At 41.6% G+C, this 22,667-nt stretch overlaps 1 protein-coding gene across 5 annotated transcripts in view; it reads right to left on the bottom strand.

Annotated features, from left to right (window-relative positions):
* Positions 1-22,667, bottom strand: part of carmil3 (capping protein regulator and myosin 1 linker 3) — a 76,964-nt gene that overhangs the window by 41,992 nt on the left and 12,305 nt on the right. For all 5 annotated transcript variants that reach the window (XM_044218799.1, XM_044218802.1, XM_044218803.1 and 2 more), the window contains exons 3-13: positions 20,104-20,154; positions 18,480-18,539; positions 18,254-18,375; positions 15,705-15,799; positions 15,203-15,273; positions 14,935-15,008; positions 7,795-7,870; positions 7,116-7,204; positions 4,872-4,966; positions 3,248-3,334; positions 489-598 (exon numbers count right to left, since the gene is read on the bottom strand). In XM_044218799.1, the coding sequence (XP_044074734.1) occupies positions 489-598; positions 3,248-3,334; positions 4,872-4,966; positions 7,116-7,204; positions 7,795-7,870; positions 14,935-15,008; positions 15,203-15,273; positions 15,705-15,799; positions 18,254-18,375; positions 18,480-18,539; positions 20,104-20,154 (930 nt within the window). The remainder of the gene's footprint in view (positions 1-488; positions 599-3,247; positions 3,335-4,871; positions 4,967-7,115; positions 7,205-7,794; positions 7,871-14,934; positions 15,009-15,202; positions 15,274-15,704; positions 15,800-18,253; positions 18,376-18,479; positions 18,540-20,103; positions 20,155-22,667) is intronic.

The following is a 22,667-nucleotide window of genomic DNA, read 5'->3' as shown; positions in this document are numbered from 1 at the left end:
GGCCACCAAGAGACCTCTGACAACTCTGAAGGAGTTCCACACTTAAGAGGCTCAGACTGGAGAGACTGTGCAGATGGCAACAGCTGGCCATGTGCTTCACCTGTCGCAGCTTTATGGGAGAGTGGTGAAGAGAAAGCCACTGTGAAAAAAACTCACATGACATCACGGCTGCAGTTTGCCAGAAGGCACGTGGGAGACTCTGAAGTCAACTGGCCTGATGAGACTAAAACTGAGATTTTTCATATCATCATAAACATACTCTTTTTCTGTTGCCACATTAAATTGCCCTTGATTAAATGCTGTAAAACACCAGTTTTACAACATCAACACCAGGTTGCTGTTTGTTGCTGTGTTTCCATCTACTGCCGTATCTATGCAAATATTACGAGTTGGTTCATCGAGATTGGTGCAAAACAGTTGGTGCAAATTCTCCAGTCAAATACTTTTTATAGGCACTTTATATGTGTGTTTGTATGTGTGTCCCTCACTGTGGCATCCTCTCCAGACAAAACCCCAGGGTTTTTGCTGAGGTCCAGATGCAGCAGAGAATTGGAGTAGTCGTCACTTGAACACAACGCCTGGGACAGAGAAACCACACCTAATGGGGGGAAGAGACAGGATAGAGGTGAATCAATAGAGGAAAAGGAATACAGAGTTTGATAAACAAGTTGCATCCTTGAGTCATTTAATCATATTATAATCATCCTTTTTTTCCAGTGGGCCAATCTAATACTCTGGACATGACTTATTAGCAACTAATGAATACAAAACTACATAATGGAAGAGGGTGAGCAAGCTCGGTGGCAAAAAATAATTGAGCAGGACAAGCTCTTATGGCAGGCTAGTATAAAATGAGCTTTTGGAGGCAGCCAGCCAGTCTCCAACCCAACCCAGTAACAATGTGTACCCAGAAAGCCAAAACAAAAAGAAAATCACTTTCTCAAATCAGATCACTGCACAATTACACCCACAGGCCCGATGGAACCCCTCATTAAAATCCTCACCCTGCAACACTGACGCAAAGCACAGCACGCCATGGCAAGTTGAGGATTAAATATAGACACACAATAACAACACAGGAGAAATATCTAGCAGCAGCAACAAATAAAACAAGTCTACAACCATCATTACTCTTTGTGCTATTCACTCTTCGATATATCATCGTTTTTAGCCAGCAGTTACGCAAAGTGTATTTCTCCTGTTCTTTAGCACTGGGGAGTGTGTGTGGAAGAAGACAGCTACTGCATGTGCCACTCTGAAGCTGGCAAGGCGCTAAGCTCTTCATCCCTAATTTGTAGCGATTAGGAAGGAAATGAGGGGAAGAGGGGACAGGGTGTCTAATCCCCCCCACCCACCCCACCCCCACCCCCACCCCACCCCCCCACCCCAATCTATCAGCTGGTTGATTCTGCTGGAAGTGGAGACGGTCTGTGTGACAATGTCAAGTCTGTGTAGGAGCAAAGGTGGTGGGAGACCATGTGTGATACAGTATATCTGCCTGTGTCTGATCACATCAGAGATGGCTTAAGCACGTGTGTGTGAGGCCTAAATGTGTGTGCGCGTGCTTGTGTCGGCATGTGTGTAGGTGTTTCAGAGACAGACGGAAGGAGGGGGAGAGGGAGACAGATCTATAAATATTCAATAAAAAATGCTCAGCCCCTGCAAAGTCATACCAACACCCACCATTCAAGGTCAGCACCATCACTGCATTTCCCCTGAATCACTGTGTCAACCCACTGCCTTTACACCTAGTGTAGTTTTCCCATTCATAATGTGCACTAACAGGGTATCGAGGTCGTTGTCTGCGGCACACACTTTCAGCCTTATAATTACATTCAACACCTTCTCAGCCATACTGCCATACAAAAGGCAGAGAGGAGTAATCTAGAGGCAGAGAAGTGTCCAGCAAATTGTAACAGAGAGAAAGGTTGTAATGCCTCCATTTTATGCCCTTTTGGATTGGTTATTTTAGCTCCCAAATTACTGCCAAAAACCTTTAAAAAAAGCAGATAGTGCTTTTGTATAATCTTCCCAGAATGCAAGGGGAAAATGCAGTATCTACAAACTGGCAAACAAATGTGTTCTTTTAGCTTTCTTTTCCATATAAACTATAGTTTGTTTAAAAAAAATAAACTAAATTTTGTCTGTAATCGATATAAAATAAATGTACAATTTAATACTTTTAAATATGTGATTTAAAAGGTAGCTTAACCACACCAAATCACGTGAATTCCATTGAGTCAAATGGTTACTGCTACTCTGCCATGCTAGCTAGCTTAAGCGAGGGGTTTAGCTGTTTTTTTCCATCCACAATGTGTGGATTTAGCTACTCCCTCGTTTAGATATGTTAATAACAAAGTGAATTACCAGTTCATCAGAAAGGATATTTTTCAATGACACATAACAGCTAGGGAAAAATGAATCAAGCAAAATTTATTTTCAGCTTTAGCAAGGGCTAGCCATGGCTATCTCACCAGCCATCTTAACACTCACCCCCAAAACATATTTTTATATGGTAAAACAGACATTAAAAACCCAGATTGTTCTTAACACACTTTTGACACAATATGTAGTTACTGTGTTTTGCCATTGTAGGGCAGCATACTACTCTTCTGCAATTCAATAAGAAATAAAATCATCATATAAGCTAAATCAGATAAACGTCATTGCCCATAAATGCGATAAGATCAAAAATGCAACAACAAAATGCTATAATGACCAAAAATGCTATCAAGATCAGGCTATTAATGTATGGATTTACATCTGTATCAGTATGATCCTTTTGAATCTGCTGTGATACTAGTGGATGGTTGTTTTGTCTGGGGAAAAGAGCAATAGAATTGGGACAATGCACTAATTCCTACATAGGATTTTAGGGGGGGGAAAAAAACAGATCAACTACTTGATGATTCTGACCTGATTATCATTTGGTAGATGGATCACACTGTACACATGCATGGGTCCATCTGTTTATCTATGTGAGTAAATGCCAGCCAAAATAAAACTGCATTTGGGGCAGCAGGGCAGCATTATGGTTCAAGTGACTGTTTCCTGAATAGAAGAAGAGTTCAAACACAGTTTTAACAGAAAGCTTCCACTCTACTGAAGTGTCTTTGAGCAAGACACACCATTTTTGTACCAGCTCCATTTATTTGGACTTTCATTTACATTTAAGAATAGTAGAAATATGTGTTTGTGTGCAGCATCAGCCACTAGAGGCTGCTGTCTGTCATATGAGCACTCCTACCCTTGGAGGAAAGAGAGGTCTTGGAGAGATTGAGGAGGCGCAGTCCCTTGTTGAGGCGACACACTTGTTGAATCAGGTTGGAGACTCCTGGTATAAGGAGAGAGGAGAGACGATAAAGGTCTCATTTAATCGCAAAAACACACGTTAAATGATTAATTGATTAGTTCATCTACAATAAACAAATCGACAACCATTTTGACAAATGATTAATTGTTCAAGTCATTTTTTAAAGGAAATATGCCAAAAATTCACTGCACCCAGCCTGTCAAATGAGAATATTTGCTGGTTTTCTCAGCCGTCTGTGATAGTGAACTGAAAATCTTTGGATTTTGGAATGTTGGTCTGACAAAACAAGCAATTTCAAGACACCACGTTGGGCTCTGGGAAATTGTGATGGGCATTTTTCAGACCAAACAATGAATCAATATATCGAGATAACTGACATGCTTGATAATAATCGTTACTTACAGCCTTACACCCATCCACTCTTGAAGAGATATGAGCCAACACAGAGTTGTGCCACATAACATCAAGCTAAAAATGCAACATCTCTCAACACACCCCTTCAAAACACACACACACATTCATTGCTATATCCACAAGTATATTACAGCTAAAAAAAAAACATCACACCAACATACTTTACAATCTCACTTTCTCCCACACACCCAGTGCAGAGACAAACCCATATGAATACCATACGCCAAGCCAGCTTACATAACAACTAGTTTCAGCTCAGTAACTTGATTAAACATATTGCAGCCATGATGATAATAATATGAAAGGCTCTGCTTTATTAAAAATGGGATGGATTGTAGTGTCAAACCTAGTTCCCACATCTCCCTGGCTTTCTCGGTTTTATTAATGTGTATGTACAGCACTTTTACTTTGAAAGGCATAAAAATCACACTGTAATCACTGCAAACAGGCACAGCACTGAAGGACATTCTTTACTATGATTATGGTTATTGTTGTGATGATGGTGGTTAAGGTTGCAGCACTTTTGTGGCTGTAATTACAATAAAGTGAGTCTGCACACTGTCAAAACACACAAACACACACAACACAACACAAACAGAGGGCGATAAGTGTGAGCACTAGAATCTATTGAAGGGAGTGGAAGTGACATGTGTCAGACAGGAGGACAGAAATTAGCTAATGAGTGATACTGGCATGCATGCAAAGCCTGACCCTGGCATACAAACATGTACACACACTCTCTCCCTGTGCCTCTTTCACACTCGTAATATTTCAACCACTATCACCTTTCTGCTCTGTTGTACAACAGCGAGGCAGACAATTAAAATGTATGTTTCTCTATATGTGTGTGTGTATTGAGAAACACAAGCGGTTCAGTTGTGGGCGAGACTGAAAAAAAAAAAAAGAGCATTTCTCTAAAGAGAAGGACCACTCATAGACATATAGTATGAAAGATAGATGAGAGAGAAAAAGAGAGAAACAAACAGAAACAGAAAATAAGGGTTCTGTGAGGATAGAGATTGATTTTGAATTCTTTGAAAGCAAACAAAAGCCGCTGCGAAGTAAAAGTAAAAGAACAATCAGAGGTGCCCTGAGAAAGACAGCAGTAGGAGGGAGAAAGAGTTCACAGAGTCCAGGCCGCTACCTTGGTTGTCTAGCGTGTTATGAGCCAGGTTTAGAGAGTGAATCACAGAGGCTGGGTTCTCTGACAGTGCTGACGCCATCTTCTGCGGAAAATCCCTGGAGACAAAACATTAAAAAGGAAAATAAAATTTTCTGTAAAAATTGCTAATTCAATACTGGTCTCAAAGAATCTGCTAGAGAGATTTCCCTAATTCAAATGAATGCACCTGATAAAGTTTCACCATTACACCTCTTGGTAATGAGAGCCAAAAATCCTACTCAAGCAGCAGTATTGTCCATTTGCAGAAATTTTAATGAAATTGAAGTAAGTTTGTGCTGTAAAGGTAGAATGTAAAGGAAGTTGAATTAAGATGTACACATACAGTAAACGTTGAGTTGGCTTTTGAAAATGCGCAATGTCACCTTCTGTATGACCAGGGATGGAAAGACAAAGTAGAGCTGGGAATCAAACTTTTTGGGTACCGAAATAAGTCTTTAGCATCGAATATCGAAAATGTAATAAAAGTGTTGAAAGATTGCAATAAATACTTGGTGAGATTCTAAATTGTTTTACTTATTCTTTGACAAGATATTTCCTGATTTAAATAATAATTTTGCTAGCTGCTAATTTTGCTAACTTTTTTAATGCAAAGTTCCTGTAGGCTACACTAATTCATTTGAGGTGTTCATATAAAAAAAGTGTCATTTTGGTACTGGTATCAAAATTTCAAAAGATACCCAGCCTTACAAAAGAGGTTATATAAAATTTTATTTGAAGGCGGACCTCTTCCAAATGATGTGTGAGCTCTGGAGGCCTTGTATGCATGAAATTGGGGCTCAGCTCTCCTGGGCTTTTTTAGCGTCTTTCAGTACATTGTTTTGGTTTTGTTACCTGCAAATGTTTTATTTTGGTTCCAGCAGCAGCGGACAGCTGTTTTTAGTGAAAAAGCTCTGATTAACCCACTGTACATTACCTATCTAGCACCAAATAGCAGACATACAAAGTTAGGTGGTGAACATTGTGGAGCATTTAGCAGCTATACAGCCACATATCCCCCTCAGGAGTTAGTGGAGACCTAAAACAGAGCTAAAAGCAGAGTGAATATTGGACTTAACATTATTAGGTGGACAGAAACACAATGCTTATGTTGCTTTGTGTCTGTAGGATGTGTAAAAGGCAACTGTTTGCCAACATGTCAGCCAGAACAACTTTATGAGATTATAATACGTCATTGTTATGTTTACAAATTGTTCCGCTTCCCCAAAGTGGACAAAAAAAAATAAATCAATTAAGGCTGCTTTAAGTAAGTCAGCTAAGTCACATAAACATAATATACCAAAGATTTATTTGGTGGGAATCCCTCTTCACTTTAAGAAATGTCTCTTCCAAGCATGAGCGCGCACAGTCAGGATTAGTACGACTTACTTTCCTCTGTACTTGTAAACAAGTATTTGGAATAAAATGCTTATGAATCAAGACTCACATTTTTTTTTCTTACTGTGCTGTACTTTCATATTTGTGCCTGCAAATTCACTTTAAATTACATATTTAAGTCACACACCTTAACAGGCATACTGTACCGTTTGAGTATCTTACTCACTTAGTATAAAAAGGTACTTGGGTATTTTCTTCACTTCACTGTCAGCTTTTGGTGCAGTGCCTGTGGTGAGCCGCTAATAAAAATTGCCCTCTATAATTGGAAGCAATTTAACAAAGGTAAAATATAAAAACTTATCATTATGCTGCAGTAAATCATCTTGCTCTGAGGCAGCCAATTCATCTCAATTAATACCAAATAAGGAAACTGCTCTGCTAAATGATACCAGCCATGCATAGAAGGTGAAAAGTCTTGCCAGGTGAAGCCTAAAATTTCACTAATGTTTCAGTGGAGAAACAATACACCTGGCACAGGCAGACAGCAGGGAGCTTTATTGGAGCTTTATTGGATGAAAGAATGGAGGTTAAGGGAGGTGAGAGGAAGAGAGAAAGGAGGACAGACAGAATTGGAAAGGTCAAGACAGCAGAGGAAGGGAGGGGAGTGGGAAGGTGAGGCGGAGGGGAGAGGTGAGATGAGCTAAGGTGAAGAGGTGAGATGACAGAGATGGAAGTGAGAAGAGAGGAGCGAGTGGAAAGGACAATAAAGGAGAGGTGGAGGAGTGTTTTGAGAGGTGGAGGAGTGAGGAGAAGAAAAGAAGAGGAAATTGGATTAAACACAAAGAGGTAACAGGCAGGGCTGATAATGATGTCAGGAAAGAGGAAACCTACGATTTGAGTCCTGCATTCTCCAGAGTGAGCTCCTCCAGACTGTTGGACTTGCTGACTGTGTGCAGGACCTGGTCCACCACCTCCGACCCCTGGGGACAAACAAAATAGAAGCTTGTGACCAGAGGTTTCCGTCTCAAACGAAAAGAAGAATCTAGGCAGGGAAAGTGAAAAGCAAGCAGTAATCTGTGTTTCAGCATCGGTCAATTCTGATTAATGGATTGCAGATTTTACACTATTAAAGCAGTCTCGTGAAAGCAGTAATTTATGAAATTGCCCTCAAGTACATACAATAGCTTCATATCATATGAATTCAAGTTGGGGCCCAAAATATGGGACACAACCTACACCGTACGCTTACATAAACACAAGATTTTCTGCAAAGGATACAAAAATGTGGGTATTTCACAGAAGAGATTTCTGTCATTTCTCACTGGTCTGAAGTGGGCGGGGCTCAGTTGGAAAAGGGTGATGTCATGTACTTCCATTCGCCAATTTAGAATTGATCAAGATTTGATATAAAATTTCTTTGTTTAACTTTTTAAACAGACAGTTTTCATGTAGTTCACCTCAGATGGATACCACTTATTCTAATGCAGAGGAAACTAAAAAAAGAAAAAACTGATTGGTTGTCTACATCTGGTAAGAAGGTTTATAAGGGAGGAAGTAAAAACATAGTTACTATGCGCATGTCTTTGCAGTACAGCTTGGTGAACCAGGTGTTGTACGCAATGGATGCCACGATCACCGCCAAGTCCCTGGTGTGGAGACACACACACACACACACACACACACACATATTAGAGATACAATTAAAATCTTTAAATTAGTAAACTCCATCTGCTCAAAACCATCTGATGTCATTGATCCATAAATTCAAATTATCCTGGGCCAAACTTTTTCTTTGCTCCGCGTTTGGTAAAAAGCAGTTTATCATTGTGACAGGGAGAACACTATGGGCAGGGCTGCTTTCTAAAAGATGACTGATACTGCAGCCCCGCTGAGGAGGAGAAGCAGAGAATAAGAAAGAAAGAAAAAAAGAGAAAGAGATGTACAGATCGATGGCTGGGTCAGTGGATTATTCAATAAAGCCACAGTTTGATCCCAGCTACAGACCTCAAACACTGCTACATCCACTGCTACACAAACAGACACAGAGCCCACAGCCCATCCTGTGTGTTTCTGAGGGAGAAAGAGAGAGAGGCAAGAGAGAGAGTTTCAGAATCCTCCAAGGTCCAACTAAAGCCACACTGCTGCTACACCTGCTATACATCATCTGACAAACAAGCAGCAACACAGGGAGAGGGGAGGCACACAGAAAGAGAATAAGCCCGGAGAGAAGAAGAAAGGAGGATAGCGAGACATAGGGAAAATACAAAGTGAAAGAAAGAGAGGAATAAAAAGAGTGTAATCTAGCCAGGGAGGGTGCTCTTGCCAGTAACTGCAGTAGCCAGGACATTACAGTATATCTCAGAGGAGTAAAATGGCTACAGGCTGTGTTCCTTTTTCATTACCATGCCTGCCATCAGACCAGTCCATTCTGACTAACGCAGCTGAGTTCAAGTGTGTGTGTGTGTGAGTGTGTGTGTGTGTGTGTGTGTGTGTGAGAGAGCAGATGATGCACATGTCAAGATTCATCATCAACCCTGACTGTTGATTCATGTTTTGACAGCAGGACATGTAATTGACCTCTATGATGTCTCACTCAGTCATGCAGCGTGTTGGTGTTTGTGCGTCGTCTTCTACTTGTACACGAGGACGTGTTGGCACAGCAGGTCGATCTGTAGCTGTTAACTTCTCCGCACAGATCAGTTTAAGTTTAGGACTTGGATATAATGTTAAGATTAACATTGGAATTAGTCTAGGGTTAGAGCTGGGTATGGGTTATGGTTAAAATTAAATTCAGTGAAGGGTAAAGGTAAAGGTAGAAGATTAGTTAGAGAATTATTTCATTTAGATGGTTCTTTCAAATATACAAATTCATGTATGTAAATTCAACCGAGAGTATTATATAGTACAATGCACACAAACATCCTACCTTTTAAATTGACTGCCATTTATATGAATGCCCTGAATGGACTAAGGGTTGCCAGCTGGTGTAAAGTAATTAGACATTTTGGGAAACATGCTTATTCGCTTTCTTGCTGAGAGTTAGATGAGAAGATTGATACAACTCTCATATCTGTATGGTAAACAACAACAAAAAAAAAAAAAGCTACAGCAAGCAGCTGGTTAGCTTAGGATAAAGACTGGAAACAGGTGGAACAGCTAGCCTGGTTCTGTCCCAAAGGTAAAAAAATAAAAATAAGAATCCGCCTTACAGCACCTCTAAAGCTCACTGATCAAAATGTACTATCTTGTTTTCTTAATCTGTACAACAACTGAAGTGTAAAAATGAATTTGTGTTTAGCTATTTCTTGGCCAGGCACAGTGACTTCCTTCCTGGAGCCAGCAGAGTCTGCACTGGTTGCCTGGCAACATCACAGCCACGACAAGACTCCAGGAAGTAATTATTGAGCTTTAGAGGTGCTGGTAGGGCGGATTTTGTTACTTTTGGACAGAGTCAGGCTAGCTGTTTCCAGTCTTTATGCTAAGCTAAGATAACTGGCTGTTGGCTGTAGCTTCATATTAACCGTACAGACATGAGAGTGGTATCGATCTTCTCATCTAACTCTTGGCAAGAAAGTAATCAGTGTACTCAGGTTCAGCATGGTGCAAATTTTGTCACCTGCCCATGCAGACATCTGCATGCAGCCCAAAATTTACAACCATGCAGACTGTATGCTCTGACTGTACCTGTGTGAACATGTCCACCTAAGCAGACACCCAGTGGCGTATAAAAAGAACAGTGCGAGCATGCGTTGCTCACATCCATGTCCATTTTAGAGTATATCAGGCCTTAAACTTGAATATGATCTGAATAAGACCTTCTATCAAACCCTTAAGGCTCCAACATGTATTACAAATTACAACTGGGATTTTGATATTCACAGACCTTACCAGGAATGGGTCTAGTTCGAGTTTGTCCTGAGGTGTTACTGGAGAAAAGGTCATGGGGTCATTCAAATCAAAGTCTCCCTGGGAGCATGAGTGGGCTCAGAACATTTCATGGCAATAAGCCTATTAGATTATTAAATAGCTTGTGGGTAAAGTTGAGGGAAGGTCAGGTAGTGTCCACAATAAACGGGGGTTCATCCTCTGGGGAGCATCAGTAGGCTCAGTAAATTTCATGTGGCTATCATAACAAATTCCACAGCGATCTGGCTGATTGTTGGACCAACCAAACATCATTGCCAGTTAGAAGATGGTTGGATTTTGAAGCGTACGAATGTGCTGTATTGTAATAAATCAATGCTACCATCTAACCCACGTACAGACCATGACTCAGGTCCTATTTCCATAAATTGCACTACTTTATATTCATTGCTCTGCTGTTCTGCCCAGTCCAATTCATTATTGTACATATCCATCAGCATACTTCTGTTTATAGTAATGCCATCTGTATACAATGTCCATAGTACCACTTATAAAATGTTTTCATTATACTGCTCTATCCTGCATTTATGCACACACTTTATATCCTGCACTTGCTTATTGCACGTCTGGTTAGACCTAAACTGCATTTCGTTACCTTGTACTTGTACATGTGTAATGACAATAAAGTTGAATCTAATCTAAAATCTAATCTGTAACAGTGACAGGTGAGGCAGATGGTAGCAGTGAGCTGTGGAGCTGCTGTCCTGCTTTAGTAACAGAAATAACTAACCAAAGTTGGAGAAAAGTTGGACACTGCGTCCAGACTAGTGTTTATTAGTGAGTATGTGTATGTGTGCGTGCTTGCACAGAGGAGTGACTGTCAAGCCAAGAGGTGTAAGGCGTAACAATTTCCCTCTCACACACACACAAAAACAAACAACCTGAAATGTATGCAAGCACAAAGTCTCTTGAATTACATACAGACACAGACCCCTCTGCAACATGGTGTCAACCTGCAGTGGCCAGACAGAACCAACAGAGACAGGAAGAGTGTGTGTGTCCGTGCCATGGATGTATAATAAGACTTGGATAGTGCGCCACTGCTCAGCCTCGCTTCCAATTTCGCCCAGTGGCCACTCGCGGGTATTGCAGTGAAAAATTCCCCTGCGGCCCAAAAAGCATTTCCCCCATAGGCCATTGTTCTAAGAGAGACGTCTGTAAAAGTGTTGACAGGACAGCTCAAACTATAAACAAGGTCAATTATGATTCTTTCTATTATGAATTTTTAAATCCATGGAGGTTTGGTATTTGTAAAACTTTCCTTGAGCCAAGAAAAACCATTTGAAAATCTGTGACATCATCACAATGTAAAGCTTATGGGCTCAGCAGGAACTCGGGGGCGGGGCCAGCGGGAGCAAACACTACTGCGCATATTCAGTAAGCTGTATACCCGGAAACTTTTTTTGGCATATGCACCAGGTGAGCAATTCTCATTGGACTGAATAGGTGCCATCTTTGGGTCCTGTATCCAGTTCTAATAATACATTCATGGTCTGTGCATGTTTAAGTGTGTGTGTGGGGGGGGGGGAGTCAGAGAGAGAGAGATGGATCGAGAGAGCTGAGGACAATTACAGGGGAGAAAATACAGGAAGTGGATGAAAAGAGGATGAAACAGGGCCAGAGAAAAAGGTGTCCACTTTCAGTCAGGAGGAATAAGCGGAGACAATGTTTAGACGGATAGCAGTCAGCAGAAAAAGCATTGCCCTGTCACTCGTGGTAACGGTAGATGGGCTCAATCAGGAGAGATCGAGGGGATGGAAATGTGGAAGGACAAGGAGAGGAGGAAGAGTAATGCACCACAAATAGCCTCTGGCACATGATCATGGAAAGACGGATTCTTAGATCCTTTCTTCAGTCATTTGCACCCTTTGATTGTTTCCCTGCATTGTTTTTTTGGAATTCCTAGTGTACTTTTGTCAAATCTTTGCTTCCTCTATCAATTTTAATACCACCTCTCTGGAAGAGCAGGGGGAGAGTCTTTAGCGTTGGATTGAGAGCTCAAGGGAACAACATGTTAAAGGAAGATGTTCCAAAAAAACAGTATAGGCAGGCAGCTTCCCCTGCAAAGGCTTTCTCTTTATCACACACTATATAAAATATTGGAGGAAAAACAACAGCAATGCAGTGATTCTGGCTCTCAATATGAAAGACATTAATATATTCATGAGTTGCTGCTGCAATCATGCTTCTATGAATGGCTTTTTGATTTACCAGTATAGCAAGGCTTCGCTCCTATGATGAGATACGCATTTAAGTGTGAATGTATCCTCTCCAGTCGGCATTGTTTCTACACAGGAAAGTTGAAAGAATTCCATAGGCCTCAGGGTTTTCTAAGGACAAAACATTCCTCAAACAAAAGACAAGTAAGCTAGGTTTTATTCTCCATTTGCATGTCAGCTGTCAAATCTTTTTATGATCGGCTGCACTTGAGCGACACGTACACTCTTCCTCAATATGTCTGGGAAAGGCAACAGGGGACTTAAAAAAAAAAAAAGAAACCAGCGGGGAGGTAGAGGAGAAGACATATGGCATCTCGCAGCTGTTTCCGAGCCCTAGATTCTGCCTCTGACAAGCTTATCATTCCCCTTCTCTATGATCTTCCCAAACTTATAACACAACTGAACAGAGAAACAGGACAGCAAGTGAGCCAGAGAGAGAACGACAGACCAATACACTCAACATTTTACCCAGGGAGGGTCTTGTTAGACAAACAGCCACTCTAACGTCAGATAGGAAGAGGACTGACAGTTGATGAGATGCAGCGTACGTGCTGGGAAACATTTTTTGCAAAACATCATGAGGAGGAAAAGTCTTTCAAAACTATAGTGTAGTCAGAAAGTATTACGACAATGATATGTTTTTATTGTTTTGGGTCTGTACTCTAGCCCAGTGGATTTGAAATGAATCAACAACAACAACAACAACTGTGACGGTGAAGTGCTGTTATTTCAGTTGCAGTTACAATCCCAAAGATTTCCGTCCTGGTTGCTTGGCGACACCTGTGGTTATTGGAGGGAACGGCAAATGGATTTTCAGTTACAGGTCCCATGACACGCAGCAAACACACAAGAGCAACTCATGTACTGTATGTGTGTCTGTTTACAATGCACCCAAACTAACTGTGGATCGGGAGGATGAAGCACATCACATTGTTTTAATAAAGAAGACCAAAGATGACGCTCAATAATTTAGTGCGACACGCTGATACTGATTCATGATCAAGTTACACCAGTTGGTGTCTTCCGCTACATGTCCAGTATGTGCATGCACCTTTCCTGTCAATGCATTGTGTGTAGGGGTGGGGGATAAAAATAAAAATAAAAAATCTATTCACATCAGAATCCCCTTTCTTATCTTCTACAATTCTAAATCAGTTTACATCATTTGTGCTATGCTGACTGACTCGAAAAGTCAGAACTGCGCCACAAGAGCAGAGTGTAGCTCCTGGATTGTGTATTGCGTTTACACAGTCGTGAAGACCTGCGTAGTGAAGACTTTGGGAACATTCTGAAATCGATAATTCCCAGGGAAGAATTAGTTTGACATGCGCCATGTTTTAGGAATGCTGCAAACATGACGGGTCACGTACGCCATCACCCAGAGACCGCCGTTGGCAAACTGTAGCACTGAACTCCAGCAATAGCAAACGCACAATTTTACAAACCTTTCGGCCAACTCTGATTAGGCGAAGAAAATAACTCTGTCCATAGCCTGTTTTATTTCCAAAGACCTGCGCCTGTACAGCGTAGTGGATAAGAATGGCTTTCCCTGGAAGTAGCCTTGCAGCAAGAGGGTACAGTCTATTTTCCACTGCTGGGGACATTTTATTAATAAATGCACAGAGGACCCTTATTCAACCAACTTCCGTTTCTACAAAAGAACCTGTGTGGGAAAGGTGGACTTAATAAATAATAATGGCTGTAAGAAATGTTCAACTATTATATTCAATTCCCCCTCCACTCAAAAATGTGTTTTGCTTATTGTTACTTCGCTTGGACGTTTGACCTTCGCTGTACATAATGACTGTTGTTTGCAGAGTTTGACACTAGAAGTCTGCTTTCACATTAATCCGCTGAAGGGGGAAAGTTTCTATGTGCTACTTGTTTGGAAGCCAGTCAGTATGCAACTAGCACAAGTGTGATGTGGACACTTGCACCGTCGAGCGTGCATACACTGAGAATTGACTTTTCAGTGAAGAAGGAGATATCGTGTGTCCAGCATTTAAACTTTTGAAAAATATTTGCATATTCATACCCATCATTAAACTTGTTCATTCAGTGCAATGTTCTTGATTGGCAATGTCAGGCATCAAAAAACCCAGCGCAGTAGGTGTTTGACTTTCTGAAGACCCGAGTGAAGGAAAAAAGCCCCTAAAACAGGAAAAAAAACCATCAAAGATGGCTGCAGTACAGTTCTGGCAAAGCATCACGAAGGAGTATGCCAAATGTCTGCTGATGTCTGTGGGTTACAGACAGACACTGACTACAACAGAAACTGAGAAAAATCAAATATAATGAGTTTGTGTTAACTTGTCCAGTTACTTCCTGTTCCCTGTCCCCCTGATGCGGCTGTAAACACCCTCAAATTAATGCTGAAATTTATTTTCATTGCTTCATTTCAAATCCAACGTGCTGGAGTACAGAGCCAATACACACACTGTGACTGTACTGTATACTGCTGCAGTGTAAGTTTGACATAAGTTAATTGTGTCTTTCCAATCAGGAAACGCATGCTGGCGTACTGTAGTCAGCCAGGGTTTGGTTAAGATGTCAGTACACTATCTCACCTGCTGTCAAGATGGCTGAAATCCAGTAAATTAAACTCCCTGTTGTCCTGAGAGTGGTAGATGGTGTCAACATCCTGGAACAGAGAAGGAGAGCAAGAGAGGAAAGATGAGAGAAAAAGAAACAAACATTAACAGAGTGAGAGAGATATGGGACAGTAACATAAAAGGATCCTAGTTTTTTTCCCTCCCAATTGTACAAAAGACAAGAGTATCTTAAAAAAACACAACAAACAGAAGTGCTTTGATACAGCGTGTACAGCGTCCTCACCCACTGCACTTCTTCTTTGCAGCCAATTCCGTTGTAGTCACAAAGAGCTGCATAGGTCTCTGAAAAACCTCCTGAAAGATGGAGAGGAGAAGACAACAAATCAATCCAAACCAGACCATTCCAGATCCGAAATGGCAAGGATAGAATAAAGACGTATGAAGGAATGAAAAGGAGGAAGAGTGCAGGCCAGAGATGAAAGAGGAAGTCAGAAAGAACGAGACACAGATAGTCAGCAGAGAGAGTGAGAGATTAGCTGTAAATATTGAGGTGAGATGAAAGTATTGCACCATGAAAGAACTCTTCTTGTAGATTAATAGGATTACTAGCAGAAAGGGAGTGCATCCAGTAACTTAGGTCTTCTGACCCACTTAAGGATGAGTCTCCAACGTGATTTGGTATGAGCGAGTGAGTCAGCGAGTGGAGGGACACTGAAGTATGCGACTGTGTATGTCTGTATGCACGTGTGTTTGGTGCGATAAAGACAGAAACATAGCAGACTCACCGCAGGTTTTCTGGGGGTCTAATGACGATTCAGAGTTTGGTGAAAACTTGTGACTTCCATCAGTCAGGTCTCCCTCTGCTCGACAAATAGGAGGCCTGAAAAGCAAAGCCGGAGAGAAGTACTTCAGCTAAATGCTTATTTCGGCATGCTAACACGCTCACACTGACAATGATAACATGCTGATGTGAAGCAGGTATAATGTTTACCATGTTCACCATCTTAGTTTAGCATGTTAGCATGCTAACATTTGCTAACTGGCTCTAAACACGAAGTACAGCTGAGGCTGATGAGAATGGCAGGTAGGTTGTTTTGCAGGTATCTGGTCAGAAAACAAAGTATTAGACAAATTCAAATTTGGACCAGATGATGGTACTAGATAAAAAGCGAAGGGATCACACGATTACATTTCATTCTAAGGGGAACGTGAATCTGAGTACCGAAGTTTCTGCCACGGGGGCGCAGGAGAGTTGAAGGGTGGTGCAGATTTGGCCCGCTCATAAACACGGTCAGCTGTTGCAGCAGTGGCTGTGACACACAGCTCATGGAGGCAATTACAGTACGTGAAGTGGCAAAGCGAAGCGATTTTGATACCAAGAGCATTGCAGCCTGAAACTACAGGAGCCCAACCAAAAAACATCAGAAATATGATGAACAGTACCGTAAGCTGGGTTTACTTGGACTGGTTCATATGACTCATCACCATTTCAGGGCTATCGCATCTAATAATAACTACAAACCACGTGCTGCTAGCATGGCTAAAAATCTTCATTATCTACATTTTCAGGAGCGTCACTATCCTTGATTTTTGAGAAGCAGTGTTGTGATTAGAAAGCCTCTAGTACCAATTACAGGTTGGGGAAAAAGTGGATGGTAAATATTATGCGTCCCCCTCCCTTAGCTGCTACTGCTGAAGTGCCCCTAAGCAAGGCACTGAACTCCCAGCTGCATAAGCGGAGCACTTCAGTGCCCAAGAAACAGTACACTGGTACGAGGCGTATAATCCTCCCACTCCCTGCAAGCACTCCTCCTGCAAGACTTTGTTATAAATAAAAATACATTCTCAGACAAATTTCGTAAATAAGCCTACCAAAAGGGTATGCGACTTACAAAGGTTCAGAACCAAATTTAGCCTATGCCTACTAAACGAAACACAGCTGCATAATACTGTCTTACTTGCAATAGCAAGATGCAAATTTGCAGCTCACTTGTTTTTATCATTCATTGATTATAGCTGCTCCAGTCAGAATTTAGATGGAAATTATGCAATGTCTGCAATGTCAAAACCGCTTATGACATTGCTTTGGTAGTGAATAAATAACATGTAAACTGTAAAATTGGATCCCTTGGATGCTGTTTGAAGCGTCGCTCCCTGCTGAAATTATAAAAAAAGAAGCATATTCCTCGGCTTACTGGTTGTTGTTTTTTTATATATATTTCTTTGAGAAAAAGCATCCAGTAAGCAAAAAAAGAGTAAGCACTGGGATCACAAAGTAAATACTGTGTTCGTACATAATACCGTGCTGTACCTGCTTTGGCTTTTTGATAGGCTTACACCACTACACTGTTGCATTCAACACACACCATCCTTAATCCCATTTGTCAACAAATCACACACAACACCTAACCACATCCGTGACCTTAATCCCCCACCTTATCTCGACAATCATCATCCACCCATCCACTGGAGCGTGTGTGTATGTGCCCGTTATCTTGATACTATCTGGATTATGTACTTCAATACAGCAGCACCAATCGGTTACGAGGCTGCACAATCAAACCCAGAGCAACTTCCTTCCCTGTGTTCTCCCCTCTCTCTTCATTCTCTTTAAATGTTCTCACTGGAAGCAATCATCTGCCGTGGCCCTAATGGAAAAGAGCCATTCTGAAAGATGATAAAGTGCGGAGATAGCCTTGTGCAGGTCAATAGTCAGAGCACAGTCAATCCCACTGCTCTTAGAAATTGCAGATGAGACCCAAGAGAGAGGAGAATACACTCTGCCTTGCTTGCCTGCTCACCCATACATTCACATGGGACAAAAATTTTACCACTTGAACTAAACTCTATCGAGGCTTTAGTGTGTGTCCTCTGCTCTTATCTCTTTAGAAAGTGCAGAGGACATGCTGCACTGTGTAACAACTGTGTAAGAATGACTTTTTGACTGGAGGCTCGACTCTATTGCTCCGTCAGTGACTGTGTGTTCTGCTACTCACTGCTTATACTAAATAGGCTTCTTTAAAAAGAAAAAAAGAGCCAACACAATACCTTCAGGTAACCGCCTACTCAGTGTCAGCTGGCTGATTTAATCCCAGTGATTGCTGGGTGTTAAAGTCTAGCATGACAGGAATGGGTTGTATGCAAACTACAGCAATACAAGAATGCATTTGGCTGCTGAGGAGGAAAGCAGCCCGAAAGTGAAGCTGCCAACTTGCCAACGCACTGTCGAGTGCTGTTAACGTCGGCCAACTTGTCTTCGCTCCTCAGCACATACAACACAAAAACAGAAAGACTTGTTTCTTTGCTCAAGGCGAGGATGCTCAGAGATGCTCACGCATAAATGGAGTTGTTGAAGACTCGGGAGAGGGCGTAGTTGATGTGGCTGACCATGTGATCCAGCTGGTCCTGGGTCTGTAGTCTCAGCGAGTAGGTGGTCTTGTCTGTATCGATGACAACCTGCATATGGAGGACATGACAGTCTTTCAATAGAACTACTTTATACTGCTGAAGTAGCATGAAGGTCCAAACTGCAGGAAAACTAGTGAACTTCAATGTGTCACCTGGTGCTCTGGATAGGTGTTCATTGCTCGGATTTCCAAGAAGTTGAAGGTGACCTCCACCTGAAAACAGCAGATAAACATCACTGTAGTCCACACTGACCCGTTGTCAAAATTCCTATTTTATATCGTCTATAAAATAATAATTACATCGTCTTACAACTTGGGGCTTATTTTCTTGGTTTTGGCTATCAATTCTTTTGATCACGATAATACTGTACTCACCAAAGTAACTGCTGTGATCTAGGAACACAGCAACAAAGCTTCAAAGAAGTCAGATGGGGCAAGAAACACAAGCAGTCAGACAGTCACTCATGTTTTAAGCAAACCCAGAGGTTAGCTGAACTTAAGAAAAAACAAAGACTAACAGCAAAATTATTACCCTGTTCGTTGTAAACATCAATCACAGAGTACAGACCAACTTGTGGTTTAACTTTGATCTACAGTCCTTTACTGTAGTTGTGCACGCAACTGTGCAATGAGGGATTATGAACAGCATTTTGGGTCTGCTGAGTATCATTTTGGCATGTTGACTTCCAGTCTGGCTCATGACGGCGTAGGCAGCAACTCAGGAGAGCTCTGCTTTGATACAATTCGGCTACATCTACCGCAACTTTGTGCAACAGGTTACTTGTGACCGAAAACACGTATAGAGGACAAACATAATGATCGAAATAGTCAAAATGAGGATGAACAGCCTAATGCTTGCCACATTAATGCAACACGTGCCCCGACACGGAGAAACTACTGCTGGATCTGGAAGATAATGATTTCCAAACTTTCGCCAGCCATGCCATGCCATGATAGATCAAGTGGAATCCACATGTGCCACTCTACACAAAGAAAATGTTTGTTTTACCGCTCGTGTTTCTTGCCCCATTGGACTTTGTTGTAGTGATGTTGCCACTGTCCCAGATCTCAGCAATTATTCTGGTGTGTATAATGTTATCATGACTGATAAAAATGATGGCAAAACCTACATAAATAAGAAGAAGTTATAATACACTTGAATTATCTATTAGGACATTTTGGGAAATACGTTTATTGAAAAGATTGATACCACTCTCATGTCTGTCTGTACAGTAAGTATGATTCTTATTTCAATATGAAGCTACATCCAGAAGTTCGTTAAATTAGCTTATTGTTGTTTTTACACTTTGGTTTGTGTACAGATTAAACAAGATACAGCATGTTAATTAGTGAGAGGTGCTGGTAGGCGGATTTTGTGCAAGCTTTTGGACAGAGCCTGGCTAGCTGTTTCTCACTGCTTCCAGTCTTTGTGCTAAGCTAAGCTAACTGACTGCAGCTTCATATTAAAGTATGAGAGTTGTATCAATCTTCTCATCCAACTTTCTGCAAGAAAGCAAGTAAGCATACTTCCCAAAATGTCAAACTATTGCTTTAAACCACTGGCTTGCCACCTGCCACCTTATCATCTTCATTGTAATCATTATCATCACTCCTATTATTCTAAAACATCATCACCAATGACTGTCATCATCGTTATCTCTTCTCTCCTACTCGGAAAATCTGCTACATTTTTGTCACATCTCTTGCGAAATTACCATGAGATCAAGGCTGGCAAGTGAAAGCCATAAAATTCCACTGAGAGCGGGGGAACATTTACCTTGGTGGGCACTTTGACAGCAAAGAGATACAGTCTCCATGTTGCCAGGACCTGAGGGGAGAACACATTCATTTTTCTGTCACAGAGCAGGAAATGCAAAACGCTCATCTTAGCAAAAAATAGCACAGCACAAACACCCCATAAAGAGAGCAAATCATCTCTGCAGCTCATCCGAATGGCCCGTAAGTCATGCTAAGCACTCTAGACATTAGCAAGCTAATGATGATAGCGCGTGTGAGCGTGAAAGAAATATTATAGAGAGATTGAGTCACATGACAGTTCGATTTATCACGCTAAGTTGTATTGATGGAACTAAGTAACACTTATTCAACAGATGCTTCATTGCGTCAGGGTGGATACTAATGGTAAGATAAGGGGGGAGAACGGGGAGAAAGAGGACAAAGAAGATGGGAAGAGTAAGCAAAAAGAGGTGTACTTTTGCCAAAAGAAAGACATTATCGTTTAAAAGTGTCTGGGGTAAAGTAAGAGATGGAAAATGTGAATATATTCACATCTGCCTATGTAATTAATCTCATTCATAATTCAAAAATCTATAATTAGCATACCCCATGCATGCACCATGCATCTCCATCCCTCCCTTGCTCTCGCTCTAATTCTTGGCCACACTTTCGTTTTTGCTCTTTTTCAGCTGGCTCTCAAATTCCGTTCTTGTCTTGTCCATAATTCCCTCCCTCGCATGCTGTCATTCCTCTGATTTCTCTCTTCATCTCCATGGAAATCTGTTCATTTTCCCTCCCATCTTCTTCCTTAATCCCTAATCCCTCCATCTCCCTGTGTGCCACAGTGCCCTGTCTGGTTTGCTCCCGCCTTAACACCTCACTCCATCCCCTCCTGCTCTCACCCCCTCCCTCCTCCTCCCTTCTTTCAACTCCCCTGTCTCCTTTCCTGTTTCAGTTTTTCTATTCTTTTTCTGCTCTGTCGCTTTCAATTCCTCAAGGCCTCTCTGTGCTGAATGGCTAATGGCACCCCGCTGAGTGGCGGTGAGAGGAAGAAAGAAAATGAAACATACAAAGAGAGAGAGAGAGAAAGAGGAAGATGGAAAGATAGAAGAGGCGATAGAAGGACAGAGACACCAGATTTCCCTCCAGATAATAAAGTCTTCGGATACTACACCAACACCCGGCAAAGCTGGCCTTAAAGATCAGCCCTGGGTCTTAACTATATAGACATCCATAACAGACTCCCACAGAGAGGAGACAGAGGAATGAAAACAAGAGACTAAAAAAGGAGGAGACAGAATGATACCCCCACCAAGAAATAGAAATCTTCGCGCTGAGCTAGTGGAGGGGCCTTCGCAGAAGATTGTGAGTCCATTCACAGCTCCTTGACAAGTTTGAAAACTCTGTTATATAAATCCAGAAAGGAACGGGGGAAGCGTGATGGGACCTTGAGGCACACAGAAAGAGGAAAAGAGAGGTGAGAGAAATAGTGAGAAAATAAAAGACAGAAGCATATTCTCCCTTCAAAAGGCCTTGCAAGCTGACAGAAGGTCTTATCATGTAAACAAAGGCATCAATAATGCAGGCCCTCTGACGGGTGCCGATTTGATCCTCTGATGCTGAAAAAGGCCTCTTGCGTACGGTTTCTCCTCTCTTGATATATCATTTACAGCCCACTGAAGTATCATTAGAGACAATCAATACTCAAGACAGTTATTTTTTTGCCTACTTGGGATGGGGTATGTGAGGCAGTGAAGGAAAAAGCCCTTCAAACTTAAAATGTCCCTTCACTACAACCTCCCTGCGTCCAGTTGTCCCACATAATATCAAAAGGCAGGATGCTAAGCTGTTAGTAGGCTTCCCATTTATACAGGCTGGCTACACAGTCCCATTTTTGAGTCGTCACGGGCGTCTGACGGAACAGATAGGCTTCTATTTTAATCGTGTGTTGGGCTCCGAGCGCTGTCAAAACGCTGGTGACCTACACTCAGTAGTGTGACTGAATGCGTCCTGTGTAGACACAGACGGAGGGCAGAACTTGCTGCTATTTTCGCTATGTGGGCTATGTAGACACTGTGTTGATACAGTTATAAAATCTATTTCGAAAAAAAAATTAGCCAAACTAAACTGTATGTAAACGTGTATGTACAGAGTCAGATACCACTTATTGTTTTCATATTTAAAAAGTTAGCAAGGATTGAGTCTGTTAGCTGTTCTCAAAGACCAACAGAGTGCTCAGTCTGTCAATAAATGATCCAGTGTTAGCTACGCACGGCTTTTTTCAGCCCGGTATGTTGTAACTAGATAGCAGTCGAGTACTGACCGACAGCTAACGCTAGCAAATAGTAATAAACAATAGTCAGAATCCACAGTTCTACTTTAAGTACATCACATCAATATTTTAATCAGCTTAATTGGGATTCAGAGCTGAGCAGCAGCTTGTCCTGTCAGTCTGTGAAAGTATAACATTAGCTAACGTAACGTTAGCTCAGCATCCAAAGGGGAGACTGACAACAGGATCAATTTAGGAGATATCGGATTTCTTCAACTTGCCAGATGTTTATCATTATTGCCACAAGTAAAAAACTACATAGCAGTAATCTC

The sequence above is a fragment of the Siniperca chuatsi genome, linkage group LG13 (genome assembly GCF_020085105.1).
Source record: "Siniperca chuatsi isolate FFG_IHB_CAS linkage group LG13, ASM2008510v1, whole genome shotgun sequence".
Classification (NCBI taxonomy): Eukaryota; Metazoa; Chordata; class Actinopteri; order Centrarchiformes; family Sinipercidae; genus Siniperca; species Siniperca chuatsi.
Note: the sequence above shows the minus strand (reverse complement) of the source record. Positions and strands in the feature narration are given on the sequence as shown.